The sequence below is a fragment of the Neopelma chrysocephalum genome, unplaced genomic scaffold (assembly GCF_003984885.1).
Source record: "Neopelma chrysocephalum unplaced genomic scaffold, ASM398488v2 Primary Assembly neopelma1_43, whole genome shotgun sequence".
Taxonomy (NCBI): Eukaryota; Metazoa; Chordata; class Aves; order Passeriformes; family Pipridae; genus Neopelma; species Neopelma chrysocephalum.
In genome coordinates this window covers 9,887,406-9,904,596 of record NW_020897702.1, presented here as the reverse complement: position 1 = coordinate 9,904,596, position 17,191 = coordinate 9,887,406, and the positions used below count along the sequence as shown (strand labels likewise).

General features: G+C 38.9%; 1 protein-coding gene across 1 annotated transcript in view; it reads right to left on the bottom strand.

Moving 5' to 3' along the window:
- Nucleotides 1-17,191, bottom strand: part of GUCY1A2 (guanylate cyclase 1 soluble subunit alpha 2) — a 141,315-nt gene that overhangs the window by 57,539 nt on the left and 66,585 nt on the right. Inside the window, exon 5 of the mRNA XM_027677300.1 lies at nt 315-800. Coding sequence (XP_027533101.1) covers nt 315-800 — 486 coding nt within the window. The remainder of the gene's footprint in view (nt 1-314; nt 801-17,191) is intronic.

The following is a 17,191-nucleotide window of genomic DNA, read 5'->3' as shown; positions in this document are numbered from 1 at the left end:
CTTTAGGATGATGTGGCTGATGTGTCACCTAAAGGAAACCAGGCTATAATACAGGAGATGCATGTTTCTGTAGGAAAATGGGAATATGAGGCCCATATTCCCATGGGAGCACCATGGTGACAGTTTCACATTAAAGTATTTGATTTTCAATGGGCACATTTAAGATTTGGGGTTTTTTTCACATAAAACAAAACTATTGTCTTCATATTTTTATGAAATATGAGGGAAAGTTTGCAATTCAGGAAGAAAGCTACTGAGATTTTTTTCCTGTCTCAGTTTCCATTAGATATTGCTAACTTAGGATGAGCTATTACCTTGTAGATGTCCAGGAATCCGCACTGATGGTCAAACCGCGTGTAGAGCTCATTCAGCATGCTGATGACCTGCATGGGGGTGCACTGCGCACAGATGGCAGTGAAGCCAACAATGTCTGAGAAGAGCATGGTGACATCATCAAACTTCCTGGCCTGAACCTGCTGCCCCTGCCACAATTGCTGAGCCACTTCTTCTGGGAAAATAGAAATAAGGAGATCTACTGTCTTCTTTTTCTCCTCTTCCAGGGCTTGGTGTGTACATTCTAGTGTTGCCTTCAGCTTATCCATTCGTTTTTTCAAGCCATCCTGTGCCTTTGCTTGTTCCCCAACCAATATGACATCACGAGTAGCATCATGGATAGGTATGTCTGAAAGATGGAGGCCGCGGCCCATCAGTTCATCCAGCTTATCCACACATGGGGAACCAAGAAACAAAATTGAATTCGATTCTGGCACATGAATCATTTGTCCTTTAATTTCCATCACCTGCAAAATAAAAAAAGTTCAGAAAAGGAGAAAAATTAGCTGACAGATGTGGATCCTCATTCTACTTTCCCCATCTTTCCTCTTCAGCTAAAATGATAAACACAAACTGTAGCATCTTATACAGAAGCCTCTTACACTCACCTATTCAAGCAACGAGACTCGCACAGTCTACTCACCAAACTGAGTCAGAAGATGGTCTATACTGACACAAAAGTATTCTCAAATCAGATATTGGATTCTATTTGTACCCAATTAAATAGGAAAGCAACCACAATAACGTATTCTCAGAGTGCTGTCTAAATGACACTTCTGGAATGTACCTGGCATTAAAAGCAAATTCCAGGTTGCTCCTTCTCTGTTACTTTGCTATAAATCATAAAAAGCACAAAATAAAAGTGAAATTACAACTATCTGAAAGCAGGTTAGTGAAATGGTGAAGCACCATTTTTCAGCAAAGTATCTATTAAAAGTAAATTGTGGCCATTTTATAGAGGAATCAAAGAAAAACAGATGTAAGAAACAACGCTATAAACTAATAAATGTCATGGAAAAAGAGTGCTAATGCTCCTATTTCTTATTTCCCTTCTCATACATGCAGCAGAGTTGAAGACTGACATTCTGTTAGAATTCGTAGATTTGTATTTGCAAAACAGTAGAAGGAACAGTAGGAAAGGCACAGCAGATGGTTCATCACACTGGTTTATAGGTTTTGCGTTTATCTGTTAAATGGCTAGATGCTGTCCAGGGATTGATATCAATGAGGCCACGGATTGTCACCTCTTGCTCTGTGATTGCAGTCAGGCACAAAAATACCAGACTGAAATGGACATTGAAAGCTAAATTAAATCAGACAAATTGTACCTCTTTGAAAATATAGCCTGCCATAGCCTCTGCCATGCAAAACAGTCATTATTAATGTTTTCATTCCAGGACTACACACAGACCAGGGCAGTGTTGTCCTAGGTGATCTAAAAAACCCACAGTCCTTACCCCAAGGATGTCATAGTCAAAACAAACACAACACACAAACCTTATGCAACTAAGAACAGTGTGAGGAACCATAATGCCCTATATCTGTGTTTTTCTATTCCACACAATCCCTTAAAATAAAAAGGTCTCCTCCTGTCACTCTTTTTTTTCATTGTGTAGGTGTTGACACACTGTCATATGATTCACTTTATCATTTAATCCTCCTTCCATCCATAACCCTACCAAGTAAAATAGGAAAACCTCAATCAGGGAATCCAGAGGTGACTGTGATGATGTTGTGATTTAAGAGTCCAGACGCCTGGAAGCTCCTGCTGAGCTGACAGCTAACCCTACATGGTACTTTCCATGTTTGTGGGAGATAGCAGGAAACTCCTGTTTCTATTAGGGGTTTTTTTACATCAGATAATATTCAACGCAGAAAGAACCGTGCCTTGCAGAATATACCACCTAAGGAGTCTTTCTGCTGTGCCTTTTGCAATCGGACATGTCTAGCTTGCATTGGCCCTATTTGCCACCAGTGTGCTTGTAACAAATCTGGATAGAGCCTTCCCAAATCTTCGTTTGCGAAGCCTAGCCATGAATATGCTGTCAGTGAAGATTCTACTGTCAACATGGGAACTGAGACTATCCTGTCCCCAACCCCTCTGCCTACTCTGCTAGCAACCCAACAGATGTAGTTTCTGATGTCAGCCAGGGAACTCAGCAGATGAAAATAAATGCAAGTAATTAAAATTGTCAAATTTTCTAATTTATGTCCCCGCGCACCTACTAATATTTACACTTCTAAGCTTTGTTTCCTCAGCTTTGTTCTGGGACATTCATCTCTGTGAGAAAGCTAGTCAGCTACCTAGATGGGCAGATTTAATGCTTCAAGGCTAACTGTTCTTTTTCTGCTTTTGAAACATATGGCTCCCTGCTCAAAACATAAGGGAAATGGGTGCTTTCTTCATGCATGCAGCCTCATGCTTTCAAAAGGGCACATGCAAAATTGTTTTAACTCTGAAGTTGCCAAATGTGAAATACACAGTACAGCATTTCTAAATTCTCTTCTTATTTTGTTCTCCTTTGTCAGAGAGTTTTCTGTTTGTAGAACTTCTCTCTTGTGCAAAATAAATGTATCTCATATTAACAGTTCTCTCTTCTACCTCCAGGTGAAAATAGGATGTCATCTCAGGAGGAGAGAGTGTGACCACAGACCCTGTCTGAGCCAGTCTGGCGTGGGGGTGGGCTGCTTGTCAGCAAAGCAAGGCACCTGGCTTGGAGTCGTGTTTCTCCTGCTAACCTGCTGTGAGACTAGAAGAAAATTAATGCATCCCTCTGTTCTCCTGCTTTGCCTTTGTCAATTTGAGGTGTTAAACTCTTTCATGCGATCTCTGTTCGTGCTAATATACTGCACCAACCTTCCCCGGGTGGATTTTTCTCAGGAAACATTGACAGAGCAAATAATGTACAGAACAGGCACTCTGGAGTACTCTGCTCTGCTTTTGGGTAACTCCAGGCAAATTACCAACCCTGAGTGCTTATTTGGCCCTTCAGTGCAGAAGGAACAATGCTATTGACCACACTATAACACACTTCGAGACTTATGTGTGAGAAGCAATAGAAGACAGACAATTCTATAAAATGCCTAAATAATAATCTGTTCTCTCCAAGTGAGCCAAGCTCCTGCTTCAATAAGGTTGAGGAGTTCTAGAATACTTTTAAAAACTTTTGCATAGATATTCTCCCTACACAACTGATTAGCTTCCTAAAACTGCCTAAAGGTTCAGTGCTACTTCAGCTTTATCCTCTGAATATTACTATCATTTGCTCTGCTTAACAGCAATTGTTGATGCTTCCCATGACTCCTTTCATGTTACATTACTGATTCTAATGTTCTGCTCTGTCTTGATGATTGATGGGCAGTTTTAGAAAATGACCTGCCAGTCTCTTCAAGCTACCAAATCAGGGGACAGGGTAGCAGATGCAAAGCTGCCCCACCTTGCCTGGGGAGAAACACTTAGGTCTTGTAAAGCCCAACAGTAGATAAGACCTAAGACTGTATCACTCTTCCAAGTTGTTGCAAAGCCCCTTCCGTTCCAAAGAAGTTTCTGAGATGATTCAGACTCTTTCTAGCAGACTTCAGTCTGCAACTGTTATCCAGTTGAACCTCTGACTCTTTTCTTTGGTTTCTCTTGCCTCTGGGATTCTTCTTTGTATTTTAAAGTACAGCTGATGATATAGGACATCCGGTTTGCCTGAAGCTTGCCATAGTAAGTCATGCTTCTGGGCACCTCCCCGGAGCTGGACTGCTTCACACATGGACCATAAACCTACATCATCCAGCTTTCTTTTAAGCAAGGAAAGATTGAAACATTTCTGTCTTTAGTTGTATTTAATTACTGCTACATTTCATTGCCTTCCTGTCTCTTTAATTATATTCTCACTGAGTAAAATGAGAATAATTCCACCATTTTCAGAGGACATTCTCCTGATCTACAGTGCTATAAGACAACACTTTGAAATGAGCAATTACACACCATATTTTACAGTATTATGTTGCTGTGAAATGATGGTGCAGCCTAAGTAGCTCTGGGACAAAAAACAAAAAACCTATCACTGATTTTCACTGCAAACCCACTGCAGTGAAAGGAGAGAAAACAGTTCCTGATTCTTAGGAACTCTTCAGCCTCTCTCCCCAAAGACCTACCCAGGAAAATCCGACAGACTTTAAAGCTGCTGTTCCAGAACATGAGAGAGTCTCCTACTGAGCAGTGCCCGAACAGCTACTTCATGACCCTGAGATTAGCTCAGTTGGTTAGAGCATGGTGCTAATAACACCAGGATTATGGGTTTGATCCCTGTATGGGCCATTCACTTAAGAGTTGGAATCGATGATCCTTGTAGGTCCCTTCCAACTCAGAATATCCCACGAAATTAGGGACACAATATCCAATGCTCTGCACACACTGGATGCAAGCCACCCTAGGATCAAAAGCTTGTGAAACAAATGCCAACTCCACAGCCTAGTCTTTAAGAAAAAGCACTGGGAAAACCCTAACTTTTTGCACTGAGGAAGGATATTTCTCTGTACAAATATGTGTATTTGGGAATACTGACAGAGAGAAGGTATACACATCTCCTGGAAAATATTAAGGGAAATATGAGATGGTAACCTTGAGAAATAATTGGGGGGCTAAAAAATAATTTTCTTTCTCATTAGGCCAGACCATATTTTCTTCAGCCTCTTCAATCTACAAATTTTAATGGAGCTGCTGCTTTTACTTTGATCAGTGTATAATCCTTCCCAAATTGTGATTATAGTCTTCTTTTTTAGTTTTATTTATTAGGAGTAGGTAAAGAAACTTACAGTGCTAGGCCACACTTTCATAAAGTTACACATGCATGCTTGACTTCATACAATGAACAAATTCAATAAGAATAAACAAATCTCCTTCCTTAACAGGCCCATAGATATTTAGAGGATGGAAAGACTGGGGGAAAATCAGCTTATGACAAATCAACCTGGACACCATCATCACCTCAAGGTACAAAGAGTATATGCTGACTTTTAGAAAGGTGGTCCAGCTGTTAGCCTAAATTTTAAAACAACTGGATTCACTTCTTTGAATGTCCTATAGGATACACAGCAGTGTCTCAGAAACATTTACAGCAATTACAGTATTTCAAAATATTTAGGGATTTAGGGGATTTTGTGAACACTCCACAAGGCAACAATACACTTCCAGAAAGAAATGTAATGACTCTGCTTTTAATGTTTCCGTGACACATCTAGAAGGGCTGCAGGTATGATGGACAACACTGTAATTAAGAAAAAAAATCTCTTAAATTGGAAAAATGGGCTAAAACCATTATTCAAAACAAAGGTAATTAATATGCTTAGGCAGAAATAATCAAATTCAAAAAGTACAGTCAGGCTAACTGTTCCTAAGAAGGTGGCCCTAGGTCCACAGAGTGGAACAGATGAATGTAAGCCAACTTGTCATGCTGTCATTAAGAAAGAAAACACCATAAACGACTATGTAAACAAGAATAGAGCTTGCAAAACACAGGAAGTAATCCTTATGCTCTGACCACCAGTGTTCAGGCCCCAGATGGGCAAATCTGTTCCTGTTTAGTATAACAAAGAGGTGGATCAATTGAGAGTCTGTTGAAGAGCAAGCAATGAATGTGATGAAAGGTCTAAAAAATATGACCTACAAAAAAACCCTGAAAATATTTGATGGTTTCCCACAAAGAGGAAAAATCCAAGGGTAGACATACAAAACTCTTCAAATACACTTAGAGCTCATGCAAAAAGGTCAGGCTCTTCTACAAATCCAGTGGCAAAAGCTTTGCAGAAAAGGACTCGGTGGTCAGTGGACACCAAATTGAACATAATCCAGCAATGGACCTTTGAGTCAAAGGCTAAGAATACTCTGGGCTCCATTAGCCCATCAGGTGCTGGGAAGTGATCTTTCACTTCTGCTCAGAACTAGTGAGGCCACACCTGGAGTACTGTGTCCATTTCTAGTATCCCCAGTATGAGAGACATGGACATGCTGAAGAGAACCCAGCAAAGGTCAATAAACATGATTAGGGGACTGGAACATCTCTCCTATGAAGAAAGGCTGAGAGAGTCGGTACTGTTTAACCTGGAGATGAGAAGGCTCAGGACAATCTTATTCATGTACATAGATACCTGAAGAGAAAACCCATGCAAAGATGACAGCCCAGAGCCAGGACCAGAGGCAATAGACACAAACTGTCACAAAGGAGGCTCCCTCTGAACATCAGAACATAGAGTGACCAAGCACTGATACAGATTGCCTGTGGAGGTTCTGGAGTTTCCATCCTTGGAGATACTCAAAAACCACCTGGATGGACGTGGTCCTGGGAAACTGACTCTAGGTGACCCTGCTTGAGCAGGGAGGTTAAACCAGACCTCCAGAGGTTACTTCTAACCTCAACCTTCTGTGACTGTGAGATGAACAAAAAGGCTCAAATTGGAAAAACTGAGTTTAATGTTGGATATTCTTCTATTCATAGGGACAGTGAGAATGGAAACATTAAGTAGTGAGGCTCTGGAGCCTGCATTACTGGGGATTTGTGAGACCTGCCAAAGGATCAGTCTTTCTGTGAAGCAGAGGAATGAACCGGTGACTTAACAGAAGTTTAGGTGGAAACAAGAAGGAGAGAGGTAGTAGGGTATCATTTTGTGTTCAAACAAAAACTACGCAAGTTATTTCTGAGATAATTAATGTAGTGCAAGTGGATATCATGTGGAATTCATTGCTTCACTCAGTTTTCAACACTTTCTACAGGCAACAACAGAAAAAGGTGCTTCTAGAATAAAAGTCATGTGATCTACAAGCAACATCTAAGTCAAGGTCAAATGAATCGTGTCCCATGTGTAGAAATACCTACATTTTTCTGTTGTAAAGGGAGCACAAGCCTTGGACACAGATGCCTGTACTGGTCGGCTAACCCTACGTCCTATCAGAATAAACCAACTTCATAGAAGTGAAGGTATTTCTGTGTGTTTAAAGACACCTAAATGCCATTATATAAGTACCTTAAGGGAAGTATAAGTTCTCTATGGATCTAACGGACCAATATTTTAAATTCTCCAAACCTCAATTCAATTAAACAAAAACTAGATATGCCCATAAAGTTAACGCTGCTCTGTGGCTGGCTAACCACCAACACAGGCTGAACATGAATCTGATCTTAAAGAGAGAAAAAGAAACAACCATTGCAACCTCTCTGGTACTCCAGCTCTGCTTGTAGGGTGGAGTAAGTTAGAGCCACAGTCAGCAAAATTAGCTGTGGAGAAAGTTTTCATGAAAATAAGAAAAATTTGTATTCTAATGGAATTCTGATTTGCTATCTTATCTTTAGACAAAAATAAAAACCCACCAGCTTCCACTACACCTATGTTTTACTGAAAAAATCTAAGAGAAAGACACATCATCTCTACAGAAATGAAAAACAATTTATTTCAATCGATGCCTGATGAAATTGAATAAACTAGACACTGTTTGCTCAGCATAACTCAGTACATGCTTGGGTTCTAGTGAAAGTATAACTCTCAGTATTTGCTTACAAGTTTGAATTTTCAGCTCAATGCATCGTCACAAGAATATTATTCCACACAGCAGCAAAGTGACAAATTTCTGGTTACTTATAGGAAACCTTGGTGTATTACATAATGTGCAGCAGTCTTCAGACCCAAGTGACCAAATTTAACATTTTCTGTACATCATAGATACCTCACAGACCCAGAATGGCAGCAAAAACATTTTACTTTTAGGAAATCCAAATCTTTGGGGAAAATATGTTCATGTTCTAGAATGTAAAAGAGAGAGAGTGATAATCAGAGAAATATTAAAATCTTTCAGTTGTAAACTTGGACCTCCCAAGAAATTTCTTTATACCAAAAGAGTAAGTGTGGCAGATTAAAAGCAAACAAATGAGGGTTAGACCTGTTCCACATGAAGCATAGCTACGCATGGCAAATCAAAGTGTGGAGCCAAGGGGAAGAGGTAAAAGAGATGACTATCCATAACACATTAGTCTGCCAAAGCAACTAGATAAACAAAAGGGAACAGTGGATTCCACCTGAAAAGATCATGAAAATTTATGATTTATCTTCTTCCTTCAAAACAGAGAAATTGCTTTTAAGAAGGTACTCCAGACTGCTCCTTGTTTAAGTCCAAGATAAATCTAGCCCTGAGGAATAAAAATAACAGGAAAAGGATTCCTTTAAAGGAACCTCTTTCTTCACAAGGTAGCAAAGAGCTGTAAGTCAACCCTATGTGTTCCTCAGTCAGCTCCCCCCACAGATGCTCTGAAGCAGAGTGGAGGAAAACACATATGAATAAATACCTTCATATACTTAAACATGGTCTGTCAGGGTCCTGAAGACACCGTTGGCCTGACAGTCCCTGCCCAGTCCCCCAGGGCTCCTTCTGCCCTGCCCCGGGCTCTGGATCCCATGTCAACCCCTGGGGTGTCAGTCCCTGCCTCAGCAATGCTGTGGCAGGACCCATGTCCCTCTTCCACAGCCCTGGCCTGCCTGGCCATAGGACCATCCAAGGGCACCAGACCCAGCCCAATCTTGGCCTTTTCCCATCCCCAGCCTCAGGGAGTTGCCAGTGACAGTGCTGGAGCTGCCCCCAGGCTCCAGGTCTGGGCGGTTGGGACCGGTCCTGGCTTCCAGGCTCTGCCCCTCCACACTGGGGACTCCTACGGCTCCTAGCACTCTGGGAGCCCTGGCCCCTTCTGTACCCTGACAGCATCCAGAAAAGATTTTACCTAAAACACCTGTCAGAGTTCAAGGACCATCCAGACAATGGTCTTGGCCATATGGTTTAGTTTTAGGTAGCCCTGTGAGAAGTAAGAAGTGGGACTCGATGGTCCTTATGGGTGCCTTTCAACTCAAGATATTCTATGATTTTTTGTTTTTCCTTTCACTGCAAAACCTATTTAATCCCTTAAGACTGATTTCTGGTTGCGCACACTTTGATTAGTATGCTAAATTTTTAGGTATTGACAATACATTTCTCCGCTGCTTTATTGAAAACCAGGATAGCCTGTGCAGACATTCAGGTTCCCACTTAACTACAGCAACACAGAGTTACAAATGTACAGCATCAGCATAAAAAAAAAATCTGTTTGTTTAGGTCAGGAGCAGAGCAGTGAAAACTATTTTTGGGGAAATGCCCATTTCTTTAGAATCACAGAGCCATAGAATGGTTAGGGTTGGAAGGGACCACAAAAATCGTCTAATTCCAAGGCAGGGACACCTTTCACTAGACCATGTTGTTCAGGGCCCCATCCAGCCTGGCCTTGAAAACTTCCAGGGATGGTGCACCCACAGCCTCTCTAGGCAACAACCTCAAGATCTGTGAACTATGAAACTGGTGGAGACCTCCAAACAGGAGGTCCCCAAGCCACACACTTGAATTAATTTTCCATTTCAACCAAAGCAAAATGCATTTTGTACTTATGACTCCACCACAGTTTGATTACAACATATCAGTCAAAGTGTAAAGAAAATTTCCCATATTTAATATTCTCTCTGTGTTTATGAAAGACAAATTAAAGAAATTCAATTTACAATAAAAGTTTGTTAAACATCTGGTTAAAAATAAATACTATATATTTACATAATCAAATCTCTATCTCACACCTGTACAAACCTTTATAATTGAAAAATATTATTTGTCAGTTTGTTAAAGACAGGTATTTTTATTTATTTCTATCAATATCAACAAGCAAGACTATGGAGAATGTGTCAGTATGCTGAAGGAAGTGGAAAGGCTCCCATTTTCCACGGTGTTATTACTTTTTGGATTAGTTCCTATTGTCTTCACCATAAGGTTTGTGCAAGTGCATGAATCAGTCTTGCACCTAATCCTTCCACTAGTAGTGTTCACCTCCTAGCAACAGCTTCTCCTTTGAGCATGATCTGTTCCAGCTGCCTGAGATGACCTGCTAGCAGAAAGTACTCTTAGTCATGTGATATTTCTCGCTAAGTATTTTTTTTTCTCAGATCCAGGTTCATTCATTTCTTTGTGGAAATAGGTTTGTACCAAAATGCAGTGAAATGGTTAAATGAGTATATATGTTTATTCATGAGAACAGCAGGCAAAGAGCAGCAGAATCAGCTTTCCCCTTTGATCTGTGCAGAACCGATAGATATATAGATATATAGATATATAGATATATATAGCAACCATTAGGAGATGTGACATTTTTTCACCAACCTAGGTATCTTAAAATTCCTGTGACTAAAAGATCTCTTAGCCCATGCACTAGCTAGTTTGCAGAATGTTTCTCCTTTAGGACTTATACAGTGCAACTCTTTCCCTATTTCATCTTAAGTATATAAATTTGCTCCAAATTCCTGCCAGTACCACAACAAGGAAACTGATGAGAATTGGAGTCCTCTGTTGATATTTTTACTTTGCTTTTTTTTTTTTATTAACCCATATGTCAAGTACTTTTGCAGCTTTGATAAAAGACTCTATCATTAGAATTTGATATTGGGATTAATCAATTCTGATCTCTTGATGCAGTATAAATTTTCAGAACACCATGAGAAGAAATTTCTTCTTTTCCCAGTCCAACCATTCTTAAGTTAGATATAATTAGAAAGAGCCATTCTACCTCTCACTGAAGTAATTGCAAATATATCCAGCTGGTTTAAGTGGGAACTGTACCAGAACTCTAAAATGAAATTTTCTATATTTTTCTAAAAAAGGTTACATTTCTTTCAGTATGTTCAACACAATACATTACAGCATTAGGAGACCTTTCATCAATACCTTTCTATAAACTAGCATATTTGACATGTACCAGTAAAAGACAATCTTCATATGGAGTCTCTTACAGGCTATGTTAGCATTCTGAACTTAGGAAGAATGCATTGGCCTCGTTTAGTAGTCTCAGGTTAAGAGTGTCATTTTTAACCAATTCCACTGTGTATTTATTTTACAACCCATCAAGAAACGAAAAGCAAACAAAAATCCTAAAATGCCTTTAACTTAATTACAAATAGAACACATATAGAGTGTGAGAGGGAACAGCTAGATGTAGTTAGTATTTTCTTATTTCTGTGTGCATTAAAATATCTGTTTAACCTCTATTTTCTTCACTGCATCCAATTAATTTTTCCTTGAAATGACAACAAAGAAAATTAAATATGAAGGTAGAAGGTGATATTTTAAAAACAAAACACTGTCAGTTTCTGTTGCCTTGAATTATTCTAGCACAAATTGAAGAAAGCAGTTAAGCAGGTTTCTTCAATGACCCAGGCTAACAAGAAATATGAGGTTATTCCCAAGTTCTTAGCTGCTCACCACTGCTGCCGGGGGGCTACCAAAGCTTGAAGGGAGTGTGGAGGGATGGGGCAAGGGTGAGTGTGGATGCAAACAGGAGGCCCAGCTGTTACAGCGAAGAAGGACAAGGGAAGTGATTAGTCTAAAAATGTTGAGAACTGTTGTCTCAGGAAGCTCCCCACTCAGCATGCAGATTCCAGTCCTCAGATACCTCAGGGGAGTTTGCAAAATTTTTCAGAACCTGCCATGGGTAGGCAGATCACAAGCCAGCCAGCCCCAGCAACCACAGGACTGCCTTAGCAGTGCTCTGCCTCGGCTGAAGCACCCTGCTGAGAAGCAGAAAATATTTGCTCAGGCACAGCATGATCCTAACACAGCCACCTTGCTTTTGGATCAGGGCCAGCTTACCCATGACAGACTGAGAGACTGAGTGGAGCTAATGAAAAGCTCTCTGTACACACATTGACAGGATCAACTCCAACCAATTTCTGCAAATACTGACCTGCAGCTAATTTGAAGCTGTGAATTCCCTAAAGGGCAGAGCACTTAATGAACTCCCCAATTTTTCAGCATTTTGACTCCTACAGTTCTTTGAGTATTAAAGCTTTTATGCCTAAAATCCAGATTTCAATAGTCAGTTTTAAGAAAAATATCTAGATGCCTTTCAAAATTTCATTCTTTGTGTATTTACTCCCTTTGGAAGAGTCAGAAGGAGGGGAGGAGGTAGAGAATTCGGGAGTGGTTAAGGACTGGAAGAAATGTAGTAAGGTGTTTTTAAGATTTGGTTATATTTATCATTATCCCACTCTGATTTGATTGGTAATAAATTAAACTAATTTCTACAAGTCAAGTCTATTTTGCCCATGACAGCAATTGGTGAGTGATCTCTCCCTGTGTTTATCTCAACCCACAAGCCTTTTGTCATATTTTCTCTCCCTTGTGCACCTGAGGAGGGGAGCGATGATGCGGCTTTGACGAGCATTGGGCATCCACCCAGAGTCAACCACCATGACATCCAAGGTTGTTATTGTAGAAATACAGACCCCTAATGCTGTCCTTAGCTGTAATTCAGCAGTGTGTGTTTTGTGGTGTCATGGGTAGGCTTTCCCCATGGACCGTTCCCTCCTCTTCTCAGTCCTTCCTGGGGTTATTAAGGACCTTGCCTGACACTTAGTCAGCAGGAGCAGAGGAGTTTCATGATGCTCTTCCTTCTATACCTCCCGAAAGAAAAAGGACACTGCCTAGACTGTCCCATGAAAATGATCCTATGAAAAGAGCCAAAAAGAAAACACTCTGTGGAAATGAGCTTACCTTAGTTTTTTCAGGTTTTAACTGGAAATCTGCAGCCTCTGGGGTGACGATTTACCATAAGACTAAGTTTTATTAAGCATCTGTAGTACTTATTTCCTCCAGCACATGTGTTTTCACTAGTTGTACTGCATTTTTATTTATTTGGCTTTACATGGCCAGTCATTGCCTCATGCATTTCATTTCCATGCACGGACTCTCATAAATAGTCTCTTCCTTCAGCACAAGTCATAATCTACTTGGATTCAACAAGCAGTGAGACTACTGTGGGGCCTAGTAATACATGTTACGTATACGTGTGTTACGTTAAATTATTTTGCATTGATACCAGATATTGCTAGAGTGCTGTAGTGTAGTGTAATATGTAAGTTTTTCCTACACATTTACACTGGAAATCCACTGTTTTGAGCATTATCACTTTATGTTTCATAGCACTCAAACTAACACAAACAAAAAACCCAGGAATCCTTCCCTACTTTTCAAATATAACTTGCAATATTTGGCTACACATGGTGTCCTCAGAATGCTTTATTTTTATTGCATTATTTTTCATAATCTTTTACTAAAGTATTAAGAGTATAGAGAGCATTTCAAGGAATATTAAATGTTCTTGCATTATCAAGGTAATGATTCTATGGAATAAAATTCTCACCCTCAAAATTACACTGGTTGCTATGCTGAGAATACAGAATATCAGGTCTCAGCTTCTCATGTGTGATTACATGATTGATTTATAAAGTTAAAAAAGTTAAAATAATCCAATTCTCCCAAATAATCTATTCTTGCACAGTATTCCATCGTCCTAATAATAATAATAATAAAAATGACAGTAAAATTTAGCAGTTCTTAATCACACTGCAACAGTCTTTTGATTTAAATCAATGAGATTATTCACAGATCAGCTGATTTCTTTAAAAGACAAAACTATTCTTGGATTTGCCAAGGAAATGAGAGAAAATGATGATGATTACCCATCTTCAGGTAAGAATGGCACAAAAAAGCAGACTGATGATTGCCTATTTCTGTGTTAAGACACAAATTCTCTCACAAGACAGTATGATATCTTTTCTTTAAATAAGTTTTCCAGTTGCTTTAAAAATGTATGGCTCTCCAGGAGGGATGCTCTTGAGCTGTACCAATGAACAGGCCTAATCTGAAGTCGCGTGAAGTTAATGGGGAGGCTGTTTCTGAGAGCAGGATGCTCTCAGACATTTATGACACAGGGTCATAAATGAGTGGAAAATCCCTTCTTTCTCAAATGATAGAAACACATTTATCTTTTATTGTAAGAAACAAAAGATTCTAGGCTATATCTACCAACATATACATGTATACACTGTATCAGTTTATTATAATAAATGGAAACAGTCTGGCATAAACAACTCTCTGATGATATTTGTGATTTCTCAGTCATAGCTAAACAGTGTAACTAGCCATTTTCCCCAGTTTCTTCCCACACATTTGTTAAAGGAAATAACACCCTTTGCTCAAGAAGCAGGAAAATAAGGCATTGTTTACCAAAACTCATTTTGATGTATTAGTGACTTGTGAAAAGATGGAAAAATTAAATCTTTTGCTGTCCTGTTTTGGTTGATGGCACCTCAGTCCATCTAAAACACCTTTGTATTTCACAAACAATAACCCAACTGAAGTATGTTAAATGACCACAGACTACCAAGGTATGTCAATTACTTTGAAGGCCCCAGAGTAAAATTCCTGACATAGTGAAATAAATGGATAAACATCCGACTTCACTATGTGGAGAACTCCACTGCAGCTGTTTTTTTATGCTCTGAAATTATGTACTATATGAACACTGATGATCATATATAAAATACAGTCTCTGCTTATTGTAAAGTTTCACATCATCTTAATGCTTATATTTCACAAAAGCAATTAACAATTAAAGTCAAGAGAAAAATTAAATCAAAGCTTATTCTGTGAAAACTTTCCAGAGATCACCTTCCATATGCCCAGACCTGTCTTGCTAACTTCAAATGACTAACTGCCTAAATTCTACAGAGCTCAGTCAGATCTCAGAGTTTCATGTGTGTAAATCACCAAAGTCAGGAAAATTGTCTTGGATTCACAGAAAAGAAAATGACAACAACGTTGCTGCCTCACAGTGCCTAAACATTTAACCTGTTTTATCACAATATTCTTGTTACAGAACTTGAAATTTCTGATTTTGTATTAAAATCAGATCACACAAGAAATGAAAAACTTCAGAGATGCAAAATTGTTCCAAATGTTTTAGTAACAGAATAAATCTTCCAGCAATAACTCTTAACACTGAAGTTAATTAGTGAAACAAACTCTAAAATAATTCTTCTGGAATGAAAATTGAAATTTGGCAACGTGAAGAATTCTGGACATACCTTTCCACTGGATATTCTTTATCAAACCTAACTAGCATACTGCTAACCAAAACTGTTGCTAATCGCAACACCAAAGCAATTTCCCACTCTTTTTCTTCATTTTGACCTCTGTACACCTACCCAGGTAATATCAGACCATATTTTTCTTAGTTAGACTAGCAAATGCTATATGTTATGCTTTCTCATGCTGCTGCTGTGCTGTTACTCTCATTAAACAACCAATTCCATGAACAGCCTGTCTTTGGCAAACTGCATCAGTTTTATACATTTATTGAGTAGCCCAGCTGAATTCCTAACACAGAAATAACGATTTTCCTTTGCTTATTCACACATCAACTGTGGAATAGAATGTATTCTTTTAAAAAGAGGTTAATAATGTATTTTTGTACTGGCACAGTGATAACACTACAAGTACAGCACTAAATTTGCTGTATTAGTCTAAACTATGGTCCTTCTGCTCTCCTGCCTTCTCTCTGCTGTTGACCAAAATCAGATAGCCCAGGCTGAATCACCAGGGTGGCTGATGTACTTTGTGAGTCCTGGTTTTATAGGGGGGGGTTGGAGGTGGTTTTGGAGGTTTGTTTGGTTTTGCTGTTTGGTTTAGCTTTTTTGTTTGGTTGATTTTGCTATGGTTTTTTTTCTGAGAGCTATCTTGAAGAAGTCTAAAAAGCTTCTGTTTGAGGTGAGGAGGAAGAGATCAGGATTTCAAAATGACCCAGCTAGAAAGCTAAATATCCCACATGGGATGCTAATGACAAAATCAAACTGGGAGCTCAGAAACAGCAAAAGCAGATCTCTCTCATTTAAGCAGCTTTGCTATGAGAGGTTCTCAGCTTTGTTTCAATGCAGCTAATTTTTGTTTTTCCGTAATCTGTTTCTGATTTAGCCACTAATTCCTTTCCCTTTCTTATAAAAACAGATGGAGAACTCTTTGACAGGAGTCTTTGTTCAACAGTGGGAATAAAGGGTTTTTATTCTGGTCTGTAGCATTACGGGTTTCCTGATGCCTCCAGAGAATCTAGTTTCATCTCTTTGGTTACTAAATTTTCCAAGTCATCTGAGGCCAATTTCCAAATATCTTCTCTCTCATTTTACTGGTAATCAACAACAATCTGTTGTCTGTATCATCTGGCAAAAACATCTTTAATCTGAAAAGCGAGCTTGCTTTTCTAATACTGTTCAGACATCCTACATGTCTCTAGCCAGCTTTGATTCTTTTTTTCCTTCTTATATATCATTCACAACAAATGGCAGCACTTAAACCTAACAAAATAAGACTAAGAACTAAATAAGAGTCTAAGTAATCTCCTGACATTTGATTCTAACATGATTTTTTTTCTTCTTTTTTTTTCTTAGTGAATTCTGGCTTTTGTCGTAAACTTTGGCTAGTGATTTCAGGAAACATCATGTTCTCATTTTCAGTAGTATAAATTTAAAATAATTTCCACTGCAGTAACCCAACTTATTCCAAATGTGTAGCAATATAATAAAGTACTTGATTTACAGCTGCTTCCAAAAATTGACAGTTTACTGGTATCAAACTTCATGCTTTTTCATTTCTTCATGGCAAAGCCAAAAAGAGCAGCTTTTTTTCAAAGATTCAATTTGATTTTCCTTAATCTTTCTAAATTTTAAGTGCTCCAATAAATATACATATGTTTGAGAACTCTTGACATTTTACAGATTTCTACTACTTCTTTCTAATTCCAACCACAGAACATAGAAAGTCCTTTAATTTGATGGATCAGAAACAAAAATACACAAGATCTATTGCATCTCTAGCCAGAAATTCTGATTTTATTTACTCTAAAAAAGTCTCATCTGTCTCCAAAAGAATACAAGCTTCTAAAAGAAAGGTGAGTATGTGTACTAGAATAAAAAGCAAACAAAC